General features: G+C 33.3%; 2 protein-coding genes across 2 annotated transcripts; both read right to left on the reverse strand.

Moving 5' to 3' along the window:
• Window positions 1-2,511: 2,511 nt before the first annotated feature.
• On the reverse strand, window positions 2,512-9,071 carry LOC140963646 (vacuolar lysine transporter YPQ1). The gene is made up of 13 exons (XM_073423047.1): window positions 8,949-9,071; window positions 7,794-8,067; window positions 7,377-7,419; window positions 6,993-7,019; window positions 6,816-6,908; window positions 5,706-5,866; window positions 4,786-4,954; window positions 4,580-4,711; window positions 3,866-3,985; window positions 3,456-3,476; window positions 3,170-3,228; window positions 2,874-2,964; window positions 2,512-2,767 (listed from the first exon to the last, which is right to left on the reverse strand). Exons 2-13 carry the CDS (start codon window positions 8,027-8,029, stop codon window positions 2,702-2,704), a joined length of 1,218 nt encoding a protein of 405 aa, XP_073279148.1. The 5' UTR covers window positions 8,030-8,067; window positions 8,949-9,071; the 3' UTR covers window positions 2,512-2,701.
• Window positions 9,072-20,264: 11,193 nt separating this feature from the next.
• Window positions 20,265-22,754, reverse strand: LOC140963641 (WUSCHEL-related homeobox 11-like). Its single transcript, XM_073423035.1, has 3 exons — window positions 22,114-22,754; window positions 21,142-21,317; window positions 20,265-20,408 (listed from the first exon to the last, which is right to left on the reverse strand). The coding sequence occupies exons 1-3, from the start codon at window positions 22,700-22,702 to the stop codon at window positions 20,391-20,393; spliced, it is 783 nt and encodes a 260-aa protein (XP_073279136.1). The 5' UTR covers window positions 22,703-22,754; the 3' UTR covers window positions 20,265-20,390.

Raw genomic sequence — 22,754 nt, forward strand, 5'->3', positions numbered from 1 at the left:
ATTTTATCAATAAAAGTTATTATTTGTGGTAAGTATACAACTCAAATACTTTAATCAAACGATGTTCCATGTTCCAACAGTTATTCCCTTCTTTATATGTGAGTCAATAGTTGAATTTATCGGCTGAATCGCAAGGAAGATAATGATCCAGACATTGATTTCATCGAGCCTTCATTTTATCGTAAACAGACGGATTTGAATTTGTGGATGATGGCATCCAAGTTGAGACCATTAAGAATTTGAATTCATGTTGGGATTCATCACTTCTAATCGAATACATTCAATTCATAATTGTTAATGATTAACGACAATGTAATGAGCAAAATGTTATTTAATATTCTCATATGATTATGTAAGATTGCTCCATTAAATCTATTACAACCCATAAACATAAAAAGGAATTAGAACTAGAGCTCGATTAAAACAGAGCTCGAGTGGAGCATTTGGCCGAGTTGATTGCTTCGTTTGTGGCACTAGTTGAGAGTAGGGAACACAACAAATACAAGAATGGCCGACAAATTAATTTATAAAAACGTGAATTGCTCGAAGATTAAAGTGTTTAAGCAGTCTGTTCACAAGCAAAAGTGAATTCAAGTGACCAAGAACAAAACCATAAAAATATATAAGTCGAACAATCCTCACGTAACAGCATGGGCTTCGTTGTTGTCTACGATATGGATGATTTTGGACGTGGGTTTAGCCAATAGATCAGTTTACTCTTGGAAGGGAGACTTCGTGAAGCGGGTTTCCCTCCAGAAGTCGGGAGTTAGGAAGCCATATGTCTTCAACGAACAATCGAAAGTTGCCTGCAAAGAGTACTGAGTTTCGGTCAATAACCACAACATGAATTGCTAGTCAGGTTTTACACATTTGAACACGATTACACAAACTACCAAACCCCGAATTAACCCACGCCCGAAACCACCACCATCTCCTCCGCCTCTCTCTGCAATGATTTATTGGAGCTTGTACGAGTAGGATACCTTAGCGAGGGAAAGAGGGACTTTATCCGAAGGATGTTTAACGGGCTTAGTTTTCAGAATTTATTTAAAAAATGTAAAAAATAAATTAAATCATATTCTCATGGGCCGGCCTCGTCCCTCCTCAACCCGTTTGTCCTGTCTCCAGATAGGTTGAGATTTCCCCAACCCAGTCCGCCCCATTTCTATGGCGAGACGAGCTAACTCGAAGTACCCAACCCAATTTAACAATCCTAACAATATCATCGAATTTTCATAATATTTGATATGTTGATATCACATAGATGCCGGAAATATCACTGAACTCGCGAACTTGTGAACTAGCCAACTTGTGACCCTCATGTTGCCGGAAAAAGAAGCTACAATATCGATCGAAGCTGCATCAATTAAAATAGATCCAGATGATCAATGATCTATAACTGTAACTATAAATTATATATTTGATATGTTGATATCACATAGATTGCATTTGTATTTATGAATTTTATTTGGGTAGAAATATTTAATTTCCCAACAATATATATATATGCGCCTGACCCTGAGATGTGGATCATCCAAGGCACATTAGCATGGCGTACTCCTCCTGTTCGAACCGGGGTTTGAAACCAAACCTCTCCTCAGGAGGATAGATGGGGCGATTCGGGTGAGATCCAATGTAGATCCAACTTTCGATATATATATATATATATATATATATATAGTTTTGATATCATGCACACCTATGTGAGCACCGATGAGGTGTCACTCACCCATTGGATGCACAATATTTCTATATTTCATCACATCCAAGAAGTGAGTGACACCTCATCGGTGCTCACAGGTGTGCAGGATATCAAGGTTGAATTCGACATGAAGAGTCTGGACGAGCGACGTGCGGCCTTCTAGTGTTACCTGCCGGCGCCAAATTAAGTTAGCATCGACTGGAGCGTGGCCAAGGCCGAGGCCTGGACAAGGCAAGTGTCACCACCAATATCTCAGCATCCGCCTCAGAAATCAACAAAGCTGATATCTTGGGACCGCGGCTGCAGAAGGGAAATGGGCTGCTTCTAATGGGGTGCCGTGAAGATAAGGCGGTGAGCGTGTGGCCGCAACCGGTTAAATGTGTGGCACAAGGCCAGCGGATTTCGTCTTATGCCGAGGGTTGTGGCCCAGCGCGGGGCCGCAACCGACGCAGATAGGCTCTAAATTCTAATGCAGCGTGGTTGGCTCCTGCTTTTTCTGAACGAGAACTTGTGACCTTTCGAGTAAGTATTTTTTCTAAAAATAATATTTTAAAAATATTGTATCGTGTTATAATATAATATAAAACAAAATATTTCTTTCAAAGTGGTAAAATGTTAGTTAAAAACATAGATTATTTTAGATTAATAAATGAAAATAAACTTCACATCATATTATTATATATTTAAAAAATTACTCCAATATAATCAGACTTTAGATAAAAATTTACCAAACATAAAATTATATTTTAAATTTTAATTACATATAAATATTGAGCAAGCCAACAAGAAAAGAATCAAAATCATGCATCATGAAAGCCCAGAAAGATTTATGCGCCAATCGGCCAAAAATAATATTGCATGTTCCTAAGTATTCCGTAACAAAGAAATACTAGCGTCTGCCTGATAAAATTCAGAGTGAAACATATCACAAACAATTGATCTGGGATGCCAGAACTGTTGAACAGATAGCAGCTACCTAGGAACCCAATAACATGCAGTTTAATCTCTCCACTTTTCCTCTTCCCGAGTGGACCGATAGCGAAAGTATATGAACTGAATTAGTATCTGATTTATATATCCATTAAGGAGAGACCGGGATTTTTATAGATAAATATACATACTCGGGGCACAAAGAACAATCGAAGTAGTGAGGTTGTGTATTAAAGGATACAAAAGTATCAAGAAGCATGCATCCTCCTGCATCCACCAGCCATGGCAGGTTTGGTCTTATTTTCGACCAGTCCAAGCTTTTAACAAGAATGCTGAGAAAGAAACAATATAGAAATCAGAACTCAATTGCAAAGGATTTGGAACCAGGTGGCGAAACTTGATATTTCGAAAAAAATCACGTATAAAAAACTTGATTGAGGGGGGGTTACCGCCCCTCCCTCGGCAGCTCGAATGAACACTTTATTGCTGAACAAAAACTACATATGGTGGTAAAAGTATGATGGTGTAGTCACTCACCTTGCCACATATGTAGCATTGCCAACCACAGCAAAGACAAACATTAGCGGGTTAAGCCCCTGCACAGCAGAACGTTGTTAAAATGAAACAAAAAAGAGAACTTATTCCCAGCATTCAAATGTTTAATTGAACCAGATGTGAAAATAAGTACAAATGGATGAAATTTTGATAAAATGTGAGGATCAAGAATAAATATTGCATTTTGTATGATTGCACTGCACCCAAAAAAATTTAAGCATTTGCAATATATGGTGGTACTCACACATATAAATAAAGTAATACTAACCTCAGCACTTCCTCTTCTGATCTGCACAGATGAAGAAAGACATCAAGTTAGAACTTTCCATGCTTTTTGACTACAATTTATACTACTATTAGTTAAAAAAAACGGCGGTGCATCTAGTAAGATTATGAAACTAGTTAAACTTAATTAGTTAAAAGAGGCAATTACAGTTTTTCTTTCTTATTTTTAGAAACCGGAATCAAACCGTATGTTCTTGGTTTCCATTCTGATTTCGGAACAAAAATTGAAAAAATGGATTTGGTTCGGTTTTCTTGGGACAATTCTGGTTCCAGTTTCGGTTCACAATTCAAAAGAAACAATTTTCAGCTCTACTTTTAACTAGTGTTTGCAATGAAATTTCATGGACGGATGAAACCATACGGTCATGATGGGAATTCATAAAGTATGCTCACATTTAGGCAAATTTGAGGAAGACGTCCACCAAGGTAAACAGCTGCCATTCCCCATCCAAGATATGATCCTATTCCATTGCTCTCTGCAGCAACAGTTCCCTGTGTTAAAATTCTAATTTCCTGCAATTACAATGATTGATAAAATGTTGTCACACGTATGAGAGAACTTCATTCACATTATTACTCGTGCAATTGGAAAAGAAAAATACAAAGTAGGCAACTTATAACAGGCTAGATTAGGATGCAATCGAATCGAGTCAACTTGAATATGATACTAAATGTATTCAACATTTTCGAACTATAGAAGCTCAAACATGCATGTGAACATATTTCTCAAGCTGACTTTAGGCCCGAACTATTTTTGAGAGCTTGCCAGCTCTTAACATTTCGGTTAATATTTTATAAGCTCGAGCCCAAATTAAAGTCCTGAAATTAGTATAATTAAGTTAGAACCAAATGAATCTAGACAAATTCGAATTTTGATCCTAGTTGTAGTCAAGTTCAAAATGTACATGTTTGAAATTTTGAAAAAATTTAGTCCAAGCTCGAATATGAAAAATGTCTAGTATTTGACTTGACTCGATTCATTCGAGATCAAAGCTTGGATATAAAAATGGCTAGTATTTGACTAGATTTGACTTGTTTTCATCCCTCCGTAGACACATCATAAAACATACAAATTAAAGAATATGATTCATTGGAAGTAATCTCAACCTTTGCTTTTAAAAGCTGCCTTCTAACATGAAAAACCATTCCTCCAGTTGGGTTCTTTAATTTCACATCATTTTGATGGATTCCTGATAATTTCAGGTTGAAACTTCCAAGGAAGAACGTCACCAAGAAAACCTGAAGTAAGTGAATGTAAAAAACCAGATTCTAATTGTTCCCACTCTGTAAAGGAAGCTGTAAAAAGCTCTCACCACACAGAACAAGATTTTAGGTTTTGGAGATGGCGCGGATGACATTGGCTTAACTTCATTGAGCAACGGCTCTTTGAGCCCTTGCTGTTCAGCATCTGAAGGCAGAGTTCTCTGAGGTGGGAAGAATCCTGCTGTAGGTGTATGACTAACTGAAAGAGATCTTGCTGACCTGAAAGAAATCAAAACACCAAGTGATCGGTTTGAGAAACCGACCGTCTTCAAACTCTTGTACCAGGCCAGTTAATCCATCATATACAAACTTTAGGGAAAGATCATCCACTCAATGAACAGGAACATCAAACAAAAGTACAAAACACAAGATTCCAGCACTCCTCATCACCATGTTAAAAAGAATGTTATGAGTGTGATATGTGATTAATGTTTAATATAGTAATAGCATTCATTCTCACACCACCTAGTGGCTCTCTTAAGCATCTAAACTTACCCGTGAACGTGAAAAATATCCAGGGCTATTAAAGTCTCAAAGAGAAAGACAATCAACTATAAGATGCATGCAAACTTGACTACTAAGATCACTCCTTGTGAATACAATTGCTTGCACTAGAGAAAGTTAATGATATAAATATCAAGTGTAAACAGCATATCTGGACCTTTATTTACATGTGCAATAAGTGAAGAACCAGGTCAACAAGTATTTTGATTAAATGGAGATGTTTGTAAAGTTTGAAGAACGGGAATTTTATGTAGTTTGGTTGCCCTAGTTAGTTACATTTCAATTTGAAGGAAAGAGTTCCAAATAGCAATCACATGAGAAGAGGAAATAACCAAATAAACAAGTTATAAACCATACTGTAGTCTGATATGTCTAAATAATTTGCATGCATGGAGATCAAGAAATTATACGCAATATTCACCATGAAAGTAAGTATGCATTCCAATTCGATAGAGGAATTCCTTACATAAGAAATCGGTCGTCTTCATGTAAGCTACTTTGAGAACTGTTTGGAAAAGGAATGGGAGAGCTTGGAGCAAATCCACACTTCTCTACACTGTTGACTTCTTCGGCATTAACACCATAATTGTATTCGCTTTTTTGTTCTTCATATGTTACTTGTGAATCCTTATAAAATATTAGGAAAAAAAATATTTATTTGAAGTTTGAGTGCCTCGACAAAAAAAATTTACTTGGATGAAGGTCGGTAAAATGTCTGCATCATTAAAATGAAGAATAAACTATGTGTAATAATGATAGTTGGTAAAGATCTTTGCTTGCGTGCACCTAAAGCAGAGTACTGATGTTAGATTGCATGCTGGCATATGTTTAACAAGGGCATAAGGAAATTTCAAAACAGTCTTTACAATATCATGGACAACAGAGAGATACATGTAGCCAACCAAAACAACCCTGCTACTAAAATTTAATGATGTCGATGACCAAATCACAGAAATACAACAAAGTCTCTAAGAAACTGATAAGAATTTCCCGTAGTTTAAGGGCAGATTTTTATTGAGTTATTCCGCAACATAGCTGTCACATGGCACGGTATTGTTCAGAATCTAAGTTGTGATTCCGAATTCTTTTACACCTCTTATCCCTTTTCCCCTCTGGCTATACCCCACTTTTGCACGATTGTTGCTCCTCAACAATCATCTCATTATTTTGTAAAGAATATGTTAACGATATAAATATCATATCAAAAGATTAACTATGCCAATGGCCCAGTTGATCCTAATATATTTCTTCCTTTACTCGTTGCATAACATTATTTATTGCCATTATCTTTCTCATGTTTGTATAAGTATCCCGCTGTTCCTATTTCTTGTGTGCGTGCCAACCACAGATATTCAGGCTATCCCACCAAACCAAAATTGGCAATCCATATTCAACTCCCTTCATTTTCAGTTTCTTGATTAGCATACGGAATCCCAAACCATCATTGCAGAACATTACACATAAGCAAGATAAAAAATTTCGACAGACATTTGAAGTACAATTATATTTTGATTGCACAAAAAATTATGGATCAATGTGAGAAACTTCAGCTGTAACACGTCTTATAAGTTCTAACCTCATGCCTCCTCTTGTTGGATTTTAAGCGTGGGTAAATAAGCCCATAGTATGCCGTTTGTGTGGCAAGTGTCAAGGTAGTCGCCATATATAACTGCAACAAATGACTATAAATGTCAATTATCAACTTTGATCTAAAGGTAGAAATTTAAATTTTGATATAAGAATGATGTCTTACCACGGCCATATAATATTGTGTTGGAAGCTGCAATAAAAGTGTAGTCAAGGATGCAAAATGTTATATTAGAAAAAACCAACACAACATAAAAGACTAACAAATTAATAATACTCAGAATATCAAAATAAATTATCAACTTTGATTGATATTGTGCATGTAGAGGCACTAGCCAAGGGTTTGTTCCTATAAATAAGTTGCTGGTGGATAAATTAGCACCAGTTCAATGCTGTAAAGACTTAGGAAGGATGCTAACAGGTTGCTATAGAACAATGCTTTGATAAAATGTTTGCTCATAGAAAATTTCTAAGACAGAGCAAGCACAGGTCATCTCCGATATGTACAAAAAATTATTGATGCATCAGCATTACTCGAAAAACAACTCACGGTTGCTGGTTCTAGGATGCAGCCAAAAAGGTTGAATAAATCTCTGCAAAAAGAAGAGAGTGACAGGGAACCAGTCAATAGATTTGCTTATAACCACAAGAAAACATGTTTATTATGTTGCAACGATCCCCGATACAGATAAAGAAACAAGAAGCAACACGTGTAACCCGGTTCTGTCCTCAACCATAATAAAAAGAATGTTTGCACACATTGCACCAGCAGTTCACCAAAAGGTTGTGGAAATCAATTCGATCATAGCAAGAGAGCAGTTTCCATTAAATTGAAAAATAGTTCAATTCAATGTGCCTCTTTAGAGACAAATTAAACATGTATGATTGATAGATGAGGTTACTTCACTGATTTATGATTAATACAAGGAAAAAAAGGGTGGCAGTGAAAACTTAAAACAAGAATTACCCAATTATCCATGTCAAAAGAAACGCAGTAGAGATTCCATTCGTAGATTTTTTTGAGTGGTTGGTGATGATCTGAGGTACTTCAGCCACACACCAACTCATGACACTAATCAAACCCACTGCTAATGAAAACTCATCTCTTGTGCTGCAAATACAATAACCCATATATTTTCGCGCCCATTGGGAACACTTCTGATCAACGGGGCAAATAATTGATTCACTCTTCAATAGCCCCATTGCAAACAAGATTGGGAAGAACCCAAATCTCAATCAATCTGCACCAGTTAAGCAATGGCATTCAGTAATAATCTTACTCTAAAGTTTATATTGAACATATCATTTATTTCTCCGCACTTACTGTTCAAAACCTAAGATAGATATGAATATATACACCAAAAACATAAACCCTCACACACCCATCTTTAAACCCCTCCAACACGTCAAATTCCATCCAACAAAGGTAAATGGACTAAAATAGAAGTAGAAAAATGGGTAGAGAAAGACTGCACACACTGGTAGACGTAGATCCCACTGTATCTGACATGCCAATCATTCTTTGTCATACCAACCTGGTTTAAATCAAATCCAATCTAACCCTCGTATTTGCCACCTCGAGTCATGCCTCAAAATCTTAAATATTTCATGAGAAGTGTACTTTAAGCGCACCACATGTGGACTCTATTACTAGCTAGTTACGTTTGCGATGGAAATTCTCCAAAAATTGCTAATAATCTTGTTCTGTCACCAAGACACTTGATTTATGAAATCATGTAATTATAAATATCTTCCAATTCTTAAAAATATACATCTGTGCACATGAAGAGGATATAAACAATAATAAAAACTATAGAAAACCAAATATTTATTGACATGAACCACATCGAAGATCTAGTAGTTAGTAACGACAGACTAATCAGAAATCTGGGAGAACGCACGATCTAAATTGCTTATCTGCAATCCAAATCAGAGAACCAATCATCAGAAATAATAAAAAAAATGGTAAGGACCAAATTAGGGCTAAAATCAAATTCCTAGCACTTGACTGCTTTTCTGGATCTATTTGAACTCATCTACACAGCACTCCGACAATGAAAAAAATTTATTTAATGACTGAATAGCAAAAGAATAAAATAAAGAAACATATATTTTTTTTTACCACTATTTGGGATATTAATATAGAGCATCAGCGATGAAGCGGCTTGCTTAAGAAAAAGGTTTCTGCAAGTGAATTAGGGTGGAGGCAAAAATAAAAGTGAGAAAGGATAACCCTAGTTTAGAATCATTTCTCCAAAGACTAAAAACGTAAAACAGTTGTGTATTTTTGAAGTGAATGAATATATTTTGCATAAATCGTGATTCATACACTAAAGAAAAAATTATTAGAGTTTGATTAAATCTACAAGAAATCAAACAGAAAATTAGAATGATAACTAATTCAGCTTTTCTAACACTTCACGTCACACATATAAATAAAATAGAGTAGGTCTTTTGTGAGACGATCTCACGAATCTTTATCTGTGAGACGGGTCAACCCTACCGATATTCACAATAAAAAGTAATACTTTTTCATGGATGACCCAAATAAGAGATCCGTATCACAAAATACGACCCGTGAGACCGTCTCACACAAGTTTTTTATGATGACATTATTCATGGCAACAAGTGAAACTCAATTAAAGAAGACAAGATGCCAAACGTTGAAATCTTAAGGCATCCCAACTTTACTTGAAATTTCAAATTACATATTGAATTCTCACTTGAGAACAAATATTTTTCTCTAATTTGCATGGATTCTCAATCCCACCAAAAATGGCGAAGAATGTATGGGCTTCATAAATATACAGTAATTTTCAGACATTTCACATGCTAGTGTTCATATCAAATAACTACACACGTTCATGCATGTACAACATATAACAGCATAAAAAAATATATACGTACCAACATATACATCAAACACGTATAGTTCTAAGAACATGTTTACCTCGAGTTCACCCTTTTAACGGCCAACACAATTACACCGAGAGAACTCGGTTGAGAAAAAAACATTAAAAAACAAATCTTGAGGCCAAAAAGAACAAAAATTGGACCGAGCCTGAAGTCCTTGAAACCGAACCTCCAAAAGTTAAAAGGACGGGGTAATATTCATTTTGCATGAGCATGAAAAATACATAAGACCACCGAAAAATCTAAGACAGATGACCAAAGACTGCCCCGACAGACCCCCTCTGCCGCTGTCACCGCAAAACTATACTGCGAGATATTTAAGTAAAAAAAACTTGAATTTCACGCCAAATTAGAAAAGATGGAATACCTGAACGTTGAAGCACTTCCATTATAGCATATTTTTTCCAAAAGAAAAACAAATCTGAAATGAAAACAAAACAAAACAAAACGAATGATAAATTTGATGTAGGAATACGAATGGATTTGTATTCCTCCGCAATATGGATTGCGTACAGGGCTTTTGGGATTGCAGATATGGAATAACCCTTGAGAACAAGAGCCGGGTAGGGGTCAGACGAAAGAGGTGAATGAAGGTCAAAATAACAAATAAATGGAAATTGAGGGCAAAAGAAAGATAATATTTATTCTTCTAATTATAGTATTATACTCCTATTCTTATATATTTAAACTGAATTTATTTTTCGTAATATATCATCTAATTTCTATATATATTATTATTATTTTTATTATTTTACTAATTTACTTTTATTTAATTTGTTTTATTAATAAGACATTCATTTTTACAATAATTTTATTAATTTACGTGAAAACACGCACAATCTTTAATATATAAGATTGAGAGAGTATATAAAATATAATATTAATTTTTTAAAAAATAAAAATAATATTGATTTTTTAACAGAGAGAATAGTTCTATATATTACACCATGAAACAAAATAATAAGAAACATGTCTTAGATTTTTTTTGAAAAAAGTGGAAAAAAAAAAAAACAGAATTAGTTGTCATTGCTAAATGTCTTGATCGATGTTCTGAGCTAGTAAAACTTGGTTTGATGTATATTCTCAATCTCGCCTTCATTTCTTTAACATATTTCCATAACAAGAATAGATATTGTGCTCTCATGTGTGTCTGAGTCGGTGGAATAGTTGTATGCTGGACATTTAGTCAATGGTTGTGATTCAATCCCTCTTAATAATATTTTTTCGAACGAGCATTCATCATAAGGTTTAAAACCGACCATCATATAAATTTTTTTAGAAATTTGATTCTCAAAATTTGTATATATGAAACACTGAAATTTATGAACAATTGGTACACATATATATTATGAAAATTCATAATTCATATTATTACAGATTCCTACTTCACCCCTTAGAGGATTAAAATATAGGTGAACGATATCAATTACTCATGAAATTCATAATATGTTCAGTACATAAGTTTGATATCTATTAAATTCTAAAAATCTGTAAATAACTGTTATTACTAGCTAGTATATATATTGCAATTTTTGTTGAAAAATTATTTTGAAGGCTGAAAGGATTCTCCCGCTAAATGAGTAATGATTATATCACTCATCCACACAAAACCCTCTCAAATAAGAACAAAGAAGAGATCGAAGAGGACGAGCAAGTCCAATTATGGGGTTGCTGAAAATTGTTATATTATTTATGTTGTTCAATTTTAATATGTTATTCCACTGCGTTTTGTTAGACATGTTGTTATTTATGTTATTGGTTCGATCAATGTAAAGACAATGTATTTGCATTATTATGAATGAACAGACGGTTTTTAAATTTCTGAAAAATGTACTTCTGGTGTTTGTCATTTTTTAATGTATAATTTGAGAGCAACACTAATGTCACGATATGTCTCGGTTCTGGGGCGTGATAATGAAGTTGTATCAGAGCGAACCATATTCATTGTTTGGGTATGAAGAATTTTGAACTTTTAGAAAATCATAAAGTTCAGATAGATCAGTTGAAATAATAGACCAATTGTGTATAGTTGGGCAATCAGTTAGCGAAATCATATTTTAATTCGACAGAGCTTTGCTTATTTCAACAGCGTATCTGAAAATCATCATATTTGAATTCAACAGTATTGTAATCAGTAGATCATAATTCAACGGGCTGAATTCAGTCTACAGTAGACTGAATTCAGAAGAACAAAATTCATCAGACCCTGATTCAGCATAGTTGGATCCAATAAACCTTGTTCCATAAGAGCTAGATATCAACAATGTAGTCACATTGAATTCAGTAGAGCTGGATACGTTTTGAGAACAACAATATAACCCTTAGAAGCGAGGCATTTTCCACACTCCTGGATGGTAGTTTTTAGGAAAAAGTAAGAATTTCTTACGTCTCTTTGCAATTCATATATCATTTGTGATGGTGAAACTATCATATTTTTCCTCCATTTCGATGACATGTCTGAACATCTACTGTAATTTACAGTGGTTGATATTGTTCGTTTAACTTTGCTTGTTCATTCAAGATTTGGTATGGTCATCTTTCAGCTCTTGCTATCGAGTTACCATTTTATAGCGGGATTTTATGGTCTGGTTCTGTTGCTTGTTCTTAATTGCGCTTCCATGTTGAAGAATGTTATACATGTGAGTTCACATTGTTCATTGACACGTTCATTTGTTTCAGTCAAGAAATACGAGCCTTTCTCTTGTAAAATTGCAACTAATGAACTATATGAGAGCTTTGCCACAATTGCGTTATATATATGAACTTCATTTACAGAAGACACAACAGATTATCCAAATATCATCTAACCAATTTTAAACAACCAAAATGTGTTAGAGAATGATTTCCTGCTGTGGTTATGTAATGTTTGCTTCTGATGCATTATAAATGTAAACATATATCCATCACACCAGGTATGCTAGTCATGCAAAATCGAGTTGTGGCACCATCTACCTTTCTATTGTGCTTTTTTTAATTCTTGGATGCCTGATATATCGAATCGATGAAATTCCAATACCTAAAATCTATTTGACATTAGTTTCATCCTCAAGAACAAAGAGGAGCTGCAAATGGCATATCTATGTCGGCAATGTCTTTTTTGAAAGCAGTTGGCCTGCAGTTGGGGGTGCCTTGTGAGTTGCTATCTTTTTTTTTTTTTTTTTTTTTTTTTTTTTTTTTTTTTTTTTNCGTTTTTATCATCTATCTATTAAACGAAAGGCCATCAGAAAAAACACTTTTGTTCAATGAAATCTTTTGAATTTTCCACACAAAATACTCATAGGTTAAATCATAAGAGGATGTATTAAATCTCTATGAAATATCGTTGTTTCAATATTTTGATATGTTTCTTAAGTTTTCTGAAATATTGTTTACTTGGATTTTGATACCATCATATATAATCCCGATGTTTGCAAACATCAAAATTTAGAAACACTTATGTAGTACCTCTAATGTCTTATAATTGTATAGTATCCTCGTTAATTCATAGACGATGCAAATGTTGAAATATAGAGCAAGTTTTTTTGCATCTGCTATCTTTTCACGTTACTAATGGTTTTCAATATCTATAGACTCTCATGGGCTCAAGGCGGCCAAAATTCAAACTTTTTGCCAGGTATGAAGCCTTAAATGCTTATTATTGGATAAATATATATATGTTTTTTTTGGAAGAAATAAATAGATATATGTTTAACGTGCAACTTAAATAATTTAGACTATATTACTGTTCAAATATCATATTTTGATGGTACTTTCAAAACTGGCAATTATTGTTCTTCAATGATGTCCTTTTTGATAATTGGAACAACTCGCAACTGATGAGAATATAAGAACAAATAGTTGTCATTTTACTAAAATTTATAGTTAGTAAGAAATTGAAATATTTTTAACCGTACGTATCAAGTGTCATGTTTAGACTGTTGTTTCGACACTTGATAGGTGTCTTTTTTACATGTTTTATTGCATTAGTTTTGTGCGTGTGCATTTCATCTATATTTTGTTTGTTTTAGAATTAACATATGCATTTGATCATCTCACTCGTACTTAATGAATTAGCAGGTGAAATGGCCGGAAAACTGAAATCGGGTGAGAAGGATACAAGCCACAAGAAAAAGAGAGTGAATTTGGCAGAAGAGTTGGCGCCCGGGCAGTAGAATCTTCCCGCTCGGGCGCGAAGATTGATTTCCTTAGCGTGTGGATAAAAGAGTTGGCGCCCGGGCGATAAGATCTTACCACTCGGATGCGAGTTGTGTCTTTTGAAGAGTAGAAAACATAATAGTCGGTGCTCGAGCGGTAGGATCTTACCGCTCGAGCGCGAGTGCTATGAGTTGGAAGAGTGAAGACAGAAGATTCGGCGCTCATGTGATAGAATTTTACCACCCGAGCGGGACTCAATTTTGGAAAAATTTATGCGCAATGATTTCTTTCTTTCCGTGTGAAGTTTACAAATTTTGGGCAAAAAAGTGGCATATGGGAAGAGAGAGGGCACGAAACAGCCACAAAGTTTGGGAGAGAAGAAAAAAGGCTTGGAGTGAAAAAATTCAAGATTGCCGAGCACCGTTCTTCTCGTTTTCGTCACATCTGGTACTTCTAGCTTAAAAATTCTTGTTTAAATATTGTTTTACTTATTTTTATCATGAATTCTAGTAGCTAACTTTCATAATTGTTGGGATTTAAGGGGATCCTACCCCGAAACCGTGTTTAGTTAATTTATTTCTCAACTTTTGATTGATTCTTGATTGTGCTTTTATTTTCATTGCATTATTAAAGCGTAATTAAATTTAATAACAATCTCATATTGCAAGTGAGTTCAAGAGAATAGCTTGTGATAGGAATGAGTAGCATAGTCCGTGGATTTACAATTTGCATAGAGATATGAAGTTGGATACACGTCGATAATCATAGCCCAGTAAGTCGAAAGTTAGGGGATTTCATAGAACGGCATGCAATTCACCATTGATAAATAATTAAAGAAATTTAACTTCACTGAGTTGAATTAGTTTGGCATAGCTCGAGATGCATGTTTAATTGTTTAGGAAATACCGTCGAAAGCGTGAATCATTATCGAACGAATTAAGTAAACGAACGGGGTAGGTAGAGCGATATTCCCAACAAATTCATTCTTCATCGAATCTTTGATTAATTATTTTAGTTTGTTAAAGTCATCATTTAATCCTAAAAATATTTAATAATTGTTTATTTAATCATTCAGTAGTAAGTAATCATTCAAATCATCGTTGCTAAAAGTTTAATAATTGGAAATAATAATTGTGACGATACTCAAGAACATGCTCGTTTAATAAATGGATCAAATTCGTGGGTTTCTTGCGTGCTCTTCGAAGCTCGACTTGGTAATAAGCTTTTTTGAGGTCTTTCGTTAATATTATCGAGCAGAGCTTGAAATTAAAGATATTTGACTTGTGAGCTCGCAAACTTGCTCGTTTATTGACTCGCGAGCCTGTTTGCGAGTTCGATCTCGGCTCGCGAGCTCGAGCTCTGCTCGTTTATTGTTAGCGAATATGTTCATTTATATGGATCATATTTTTTTTGTTAAGTTTGTCGTTTTGGTTATTTATGAATGATTTTTCACTTTTTTTTGTTTTAGTTTATCATTAGTTTAAGAGATATAATTTGTTGTACGATCGAGCTCGATCTATCTTTAAAAAACTTGAATCAAGCTCGAACTCGAGTTCTATTATATGTTTAATGAGCTAAAAAACGAGCTCCTTTAACTAGTATAAATTGAGCTAGGCTCGTTATATATGATAAACGAGCTATTAACTAACAGTGATCGAGCTACTCGCGAGCTTAGTAATTTCGATACGAGCCGAGCTCGAACCTTAGAATAAAAACTTGAATCAAACTCAAGCCTATATAAATCTTAATCGAGTCGAATTCAAGTCTCATCTATGTTGGCTCGATTTGATTAGTTTACTTCTCTAGTCATATCAAGTTATATTATGATATTATCAATTAATTCGTGAACAAGAAGAATCTTGTCTTCAATAAGACACCCAACAACAAATCCATGTTGCTTGGAAAATATAGTTTTCCACAAAAGTTACTTCTACTATGCGTAAAATTCTGATAATAATTTTATTTGTAACATACTTACACAAATAATCTGAATATTGTCCCTTTTATTTAGAAATCAGAATGAGTGTTTTCGTTGAAAGATGTCCAAATATAATGTTAATGCCTTTCCAGCAGCCCATTTAAGGCCCAAATTAAATCTAATGTAAAAAGATTGAAAACTTCTGTGATCCTTTATTGGCATATATAAGCAAAATTTAATGAAACGACAAGTTCTTGATCTTATATTTAATTACTATGTTTTAGTTGTTCTTCCAATAGAGATATTTTGTTAATCAAATCAATTAATCTTTCAGTTCAATTCGAGAAAAGATTCGACATTTCAAAAAAAAAAACTCGAGAAGTTTAAATTTTGAAAATCTAAAATCTATTTTTGTTTCGACTCGTTTCCTACTAATTCGTTTTAATCAAGTAGGAGTATCGTAAACAGGTTGGCCATGAGAAACTACTCGATTCGGGATTCTGATAATATTAATAGTTTTAATAACTTCAAAATGAATGGATAGGATGGACAAAATTGGATACAAAAATGGAAAAAAAAAGTGCTAATAATTTATTAAGGTTTGTAATTCTCAACAACCAACATATTCCCTTAAGTTTTTGAGGGGTTCGGCAATTCCCTCAAATGGATTTATAAAAAGATCTTTAACCCCACACGCCTTTCCGCCTACTCGATACTCTTATTTATCAAGTGCATCATCATCTCCATATCTCTTTAAAGCCAACAACTTAGGGTGTTTTATCTACTATAATATATAATGGTTTTCTTATCCTACTTACTATAATAATTTGTATGATAACTTGTAGTTCATCTGGTTCTGTTGCCATCGAAACGAGGGGGTGAGGTATTCGCCCCCAAGCCTCGAGACACATGATCGAGTGAAGATCGATCTACTGGTATAAAACAATATAAATCAGTAAATTTAGTAATTAGAACTTACGATTTTCACAAGAGTTATGTTATTTACACTCCAATCATTGTTAGTCACACCTCAATTTTGTTGATAATTTTTTTTTACATAAATCGGAACATGATTAAAAAAAATTGAGCATAACTGTTACCATCACTAAAAATAAGTGATTATTTTCATTAATTAGATTTAAAAAAATAATTTTGTGTGTTTATTATTAAACTCAGATTATGCATTAGTTTTTATATTTAATTTAATTGAATTCAAAAGCTGGTGGAACGCTGATTCTATTTCTACAAAAGTGATTCTGATAAAAAATCAATGTTAAAATCATTTATTTATCCAATTTTCACTTCTGTTTTCATGCACTACCGACTATTGATTTTTCACCACCTTTTCATAATCTATAAATTTAGTCGTTTTTACAGAATCATAATCTTTTGCAAACAGTATTGCCTAAATAACATGGTCTTCTTATAAATTCTTATAATTTAAAACTTTTTCAATTGTGGTAGAAATGAGTGCTCCCACTCACAATTATCATACATGGATATGTGGTTAAACAATTTAAAATTTTAGTTCACAGTACCAAAGATAGCTTTTGATTATTATATTTGTACATCTTAAACCTATTTAATAAAAATGGCTTAAAAAGTTGTATAAATAAACATGGTCATTGTGAGCTATGGATATACTAAAAGGTAAATTAAAATCTTTCCATTGAATTCCGGACTCTTCATTAACCTTTTTTTTATGTTTCAGCAGACAAAACGCCAACTCTCACTCATCACACGTTTGGTAAATACTAAAAAAAATATTTGATAGTTCCAATTTTCCGATTAGTAAGTCTCTTATGAGACGGTCTCACGAATCTTTATCTGTGAGACCGTCTCACAAGAGACCTACTCTTGTTACAAATACTCGAACAAGTGTTAACAATGGTCTCCGTTACCTCGTTACTTTTCGGTGAAAATACTAAAAGTAAAATCAAGGACATATCTACTACATTAGATTGCAATTCGAAAATATTTTGGACTAAAAATGAAAATTAATAAGTTACATTACTAAATTGTAAATTCTCTCAATTTAATTTAATCGAATCATTGCACACCTCTTTTAAAATTTTGGATTAATGTAAATACATATTAAAATTTGAGATTAAAATACAAATGTTCTATTACTTTATACTATTATATTTAATATAGTTCACCTACCATAATATAGATGGAAAATTATAATTCTGATTACCTATGTGATGTCTTCTTCATTGTGATTTTAGTTTCCTATATTGCCAATTTTTGGGTTCGTGTATCTTTTGATTTTTGACAATTTTAGTCATTTTCTTTACCTGAAATGTTTATATGATATTACACACATCAGTATGAAGTTTGTGCTACATCAACGCTTCATTAACTCGAAGTCAGGAAAAAAAATAAAATTGTGGAAGAAGAAAAACATAGTAGAGTAAAACTTTAATTTGACAATATAGGTGGCTAAAATAATATAAAGACAAAATATATGAGACCAAAATTACATTTTTTTCCCTAATATAGATTGTTCTATTATATACTAAAAACCCAGACCTTTCATTCGCAGAGTAAAATTAAAACAGCTATTTAAAAAAATAGATTATATGTAATTAATTTATGAAGTTCAACTTGTAATAATTTTAATTTCAAACTTCCTAAAAACAAAGATAATTTGAAAAAAAAAATCATTTGACGAAGAACTGAAAGTTAAACCTTTGATCATCACCAAACTGGATCTGCCATTATATATTCTTCGTACGAATAATATGAAATTATTACATTGTTCGGAATTATGTCATGTAATGATGTACAAATACAGAATAATAATGGCTCAAATGAATTGCAATGTATTTATTGTTAAAGTCCTTGAAACATGCATGCATAAGTCTTGGGAATCATCAATTTATTTTATCAAATGGAAAGTTATCAAATTGAAAAAAGAAAAATATTAGAATATAATATTTCCTAAAGGTAAATGATGCTGCTGCAGGATCTTTCTCATTTATTTAGCTCTGTTACTATTAATGTTTGTTGAATGAAAACTTTTTCCCACTGTAATGTTGAATTTTAGGTTTTGTTTTACTTTAGTTTTCGAAGTTTGGTTTTAATATATTAATCTGGTCGATTTGCTGATACGACACCGAAAAATACTGATATAGGACCATAAAATATTCATGTAACATCAAAAATTGCTGACTTGTCAGATATTACGTCAGCGACCGGGCCAAATAGTCGAGTATGAAAAGTTAGTGTACCAAAATCAAGACAATTTAATGGAATAAAGCTCAAAATAAAACAAATTAATAGACGAAAAAAATCATTTTCTCGAAAAAAATAAAACTAAATTTCATATTTTCGTATAACAATGATTTGTTCGCTTAATTATATTTCATTTGTATTATTGTTCCCATGTCTATTTATAAAATAATTGCACCTTTTAAATTCTATTCTTATAAACTCGACGATTGCCTAAGATATCCACCACTTGGAGCTTGAATGAACATATAGGTATCACTTTGCCTCATAATTAGATGTTGATTGGCCTTCTTTATTCAATAATTTCAATCAAACTTTTCCTTTTTTGCTTTAAAACTTTTCCTCTATTATGTTCCACATTATATAAATGCAATGCAAAAAATATGCATATATTGTACATAGTAAGTATTTCCATGTTTTAATTGAAAATCTACCAGCACTATGGTTTTACAATTATGTACGACTAGAGGGTCGTGACACACACAATGTTTAAGATCGATCCATAGAAAAAAATGGAGAAGAAAATAGATTTTTTAAATAAAATAAAATGAAAGTTGACAGTTTTTAAAAATTAAAATGGTAGGATGCAAAGAGAAATTTGGAATGTCCTGAAACTGAATGGCTAAATGATATTGAGTAGGTCTCTTGTGACACGGTCTCACGAATCTTTATCTGTGAGACGGGTCAACCCTACTGATATTCACAATAAAAAATAATACTCTTAGCATAAAAAGTAATACTTTTTCATGGATGACCCAAATAAGATATCTGTCACACAAAATACGACTCGTGAGACCGTCTCACACAAGTTTTTACCAATGATATTTTTGGAATTATAGAAACGTTTCGCCAACATAATAAAGGTTAGTTGCTCCTGGGAATTTAACTTTAATTAATAGTATAGATAGTAAAGTAGTTTTCTTTGTTGCTCTTTGCAAAAGAAAAATTAATTATAATTTTGGTCGAGTATTATAAGTACATTTTGTATATCGTATTTTAATTAAGCCCTAGTGAAATCGAATTTCTTGCTGACTCAAAATAATATTAATTATATAATTTAATTTATACAGTAGGAATGCTTAATTTTTTCCAAGAATTATATCACAATATATACATGCCAAGTGCAAAATTATATAAATTCTAAAAATTTAATTTTGATTGTACTAGAGCATTATATATTACTAATTTCCACAAAGCCGGAGAACAACCAAACAAATGAAAACAAAAAAATAAGATACAAAAAGGGAAATTTATCAATATATTATAACAATAATTATTATAATTTTAAAAATAACAAATTTGGCATTATTTCCCAAATTATTATAACGTTGGAACCTCCCACAAGCATGTGTCTTTCACTTGGATTCATGAATGTCTGGGAACCTGAAACAATTCCAAGAAAATTATCAGGAACAACAACAAACAACAACAATGTGTGCTGCTCCTCCGACCTCAATTTTTCATTCCGGCGACGATTTTATCCAACTACGACGAAGTTACATTTTCGTGTTTATCACACCTGTAAACTATAAACTCTTAACATATTGTCGCATTTTCGTGAAAGATTTTTATACTATATTGTACTGTAATACGCGATATGATCGAAGAATTACTATATCACCCCTGATTATCTAAATCCAAAAAAAATAGCATAAAGTACTAATTCAACATAACCATTCGCAGAGGTGGTGATATATATTGCTGATGAGGAAGAAGCTACAAATAATATCTGTCCAATTATATAAATTTTCTTCAACTCAAAAAATAAAAAATAAAAAATAATGGAACCTCTTATCACTTGAATTATCAGATATTAAAGTTAAATATTTTTTAATACCATATATATTCAGTGGCACGAGCAATTCATTAAAGTTTCTGCAGACCTTTTTGAAGATAAACATATATATTTTAGAACTGAAAAAGTTATTTAAAAAAAACATATTATTTGCAATAAAACTAATTAATTTAATCATTAATGAGGTCGACGATGGAATTCAGTGCATATTCACATGAGAACAATTAAAATCTGGGCTGACGTTTTCTGGGACTCAAATTTCAATGCAAAAAATATATTAAATATATAAATTAAATATATATCAAATTTAAAAAAATTTACCAGAAAATAGCTTTCACCATGCTGCAAGCTCTGCACCAGAAATCCATACTCATTGACTTGAACTGGCACTCCTGAAGAATGAAATAACACAAAATCTCCACCAAACATGGCCTTAATATCCAGAGGACCCCTCGCCAACTCTGTTGCTACTCCATTTATGAACACTGTTATCACTCCTGAATTTTATGCCGTCCACAAATATAATTAATTAAGATGATCAGCTAATTATATTTAATAAAGATTTTTTGGTATAAATTTCAACATCAGCGTTAAAAACCATGTAAGATTTTATTCAATAAATATTATTTAATTTTAAAATATAGTATATTTGATTAAAATTTTATGCATATTTTGAGGATTGGTGAGGAGTTGAATTCAGCGCAATGATTATACTGGCTAGTCAACAAAAAAATAAATTGATGGAAATATATTTTCCAAAATGCTTGAAAATATTGAGAACGATAATATTTTGGGAATAAAAAATACATCCGAGGGGTGAAAATAGACATCGGAATGGATTCTTGTCTGGTTTACTGTATCATTCATTTGTATTTTGTTCCCCACTTTTTTCTAAATTTACCCGTACAAGAATCTAGTATAATTTGAACCTGACAAAAAATAAAAAATTAATAATAATAATAATAATAATTTGAACCCGAAACCTAATTACAATTAACCAGTAGCACCACAAGAATTTGTAATTTTAGTGGTAAATTTATTGGCGAAGTTTTGAGCTTAGCGAGGTTACATTTTCGTTTAGAAATTGGCTTTGAGGGGAAAAAATCATATTTCAAAATATAACAAAAAGTTCTTGATCCATAGCCAATTAATTTTTGTGGGAGATGATTTCATAATATTTGGAGACTGAAATTTAATTTTCAATTAAAAAAAAATTTAATCGACCCCGTTGATATTGGGGTGACGCAAAATTTAGGGTTTGAAATCTTGAAAGAAAAAAACAAAATTACTCACCAGGCTGGTAATGCAAATGGGAAGTAATATCAGAGTGACAAAAAATGGGGTTATGCTCCAGTTCTTGCAGGCCCGAATGGCCCGAAAACGAGTAGAAATCATGAGAATTATGAGGAATACAAGTGTTTTCACCAATCCCAGAAGACGAAGAAGAGCCCGAGCCCACCAAACAGGAGCTCATGTTCGCCGAGAAAGACAAGGAACCAGCTGGCACGAGACCAGCAGTGACAGCATTAATTTGATCGAACTGAATTGCGCCGACACCACCATGCTCCGGGCCCTGCGGCAGCTCCACGGCTGTGAGGCTCGCCTGGATTTGTCTCTGCCGACGCCTCGAGCGGGAGCGGCGGTTCTGGAACCAGTAGAACACATTGGCGTCGCCCACCGACCCGAATTTCTCCAGCATCTTCCGGATTCTCACCGTCTCGTCCTTGGGTGGATTCACCATCCCGCTGTTGAAGATTGATTCGAGGATCAAGATTTGTTCAGGTTTCGGGGTCCACCTCGACCTCACCGGCTCGTTTCTCTGGTCGGCCTCACCGCCGTAGCTCGGCCTCGAGCGTCCAGCATCTTGGCCTTGATCACCCATTAATTGATATGAATAAACAAAACGAGAGAAAATTGACGGCAAGTAGATATAT

Source organism: Primulina huaijiensis, chromosome 17 (assembly GCF_012295235.1).
Source record: "Primulina huaijiensis isolate GDHJ02 chromosome 17, ASM1229523v2, whole genome shotgun sequence".
Classification (NCBI taxonomy): domain Eukaryota; kingdom Viridiplantae; phylum Streptophyta; class Magnoliopsida; order Lamiales; family Gesneriaceae; genus Primulina; species Primulina huaijiensis.

What these genes read in the sequence shown, in the direction of transcription:
- LOC140963646 (XM_073423047.1), bottom strand. Translation starts at nt 8,029, where the DNA reads ATGGGGCTATTGAAGAGTGAATCAATTATTTGCCCCGTTGATCAGAAG. An exon ending in CACAATATTATATGGCCGTG is followed by an intron (nt 6,909 to 6,992) that starts GTAAGACATCAT and finishes CATTTGTTGCAG; the next exon opens with TTATATATGGCGACTACCTT. An exon ending in CTAAAATCTTGTTCTGTGTG is followed by an intron (nt 4,712 to 4,785) that starts GTGAGAGCTTTT and finishes CACTTACTTCAG; the next exon opens with GTTTTCTTGGTGACGTTCTT.
- LOC140963641 (XM_073423035.1), bottom strand. Translation starts at nt 22,702, where the DNA reads ATGGGTGATCAAGGCCAAGATGCTGGACGCTCGAGGCCGAGCTACGGC. An exon ending in CCATTTGCATTACCAGCCTG is followed by an intron (nt 21,318 to 22,113) that starts GTGAGTAATTTT and finishes CATAAAATTCAG; the next exon opens with GAGTGATAACAGTGTTCATA.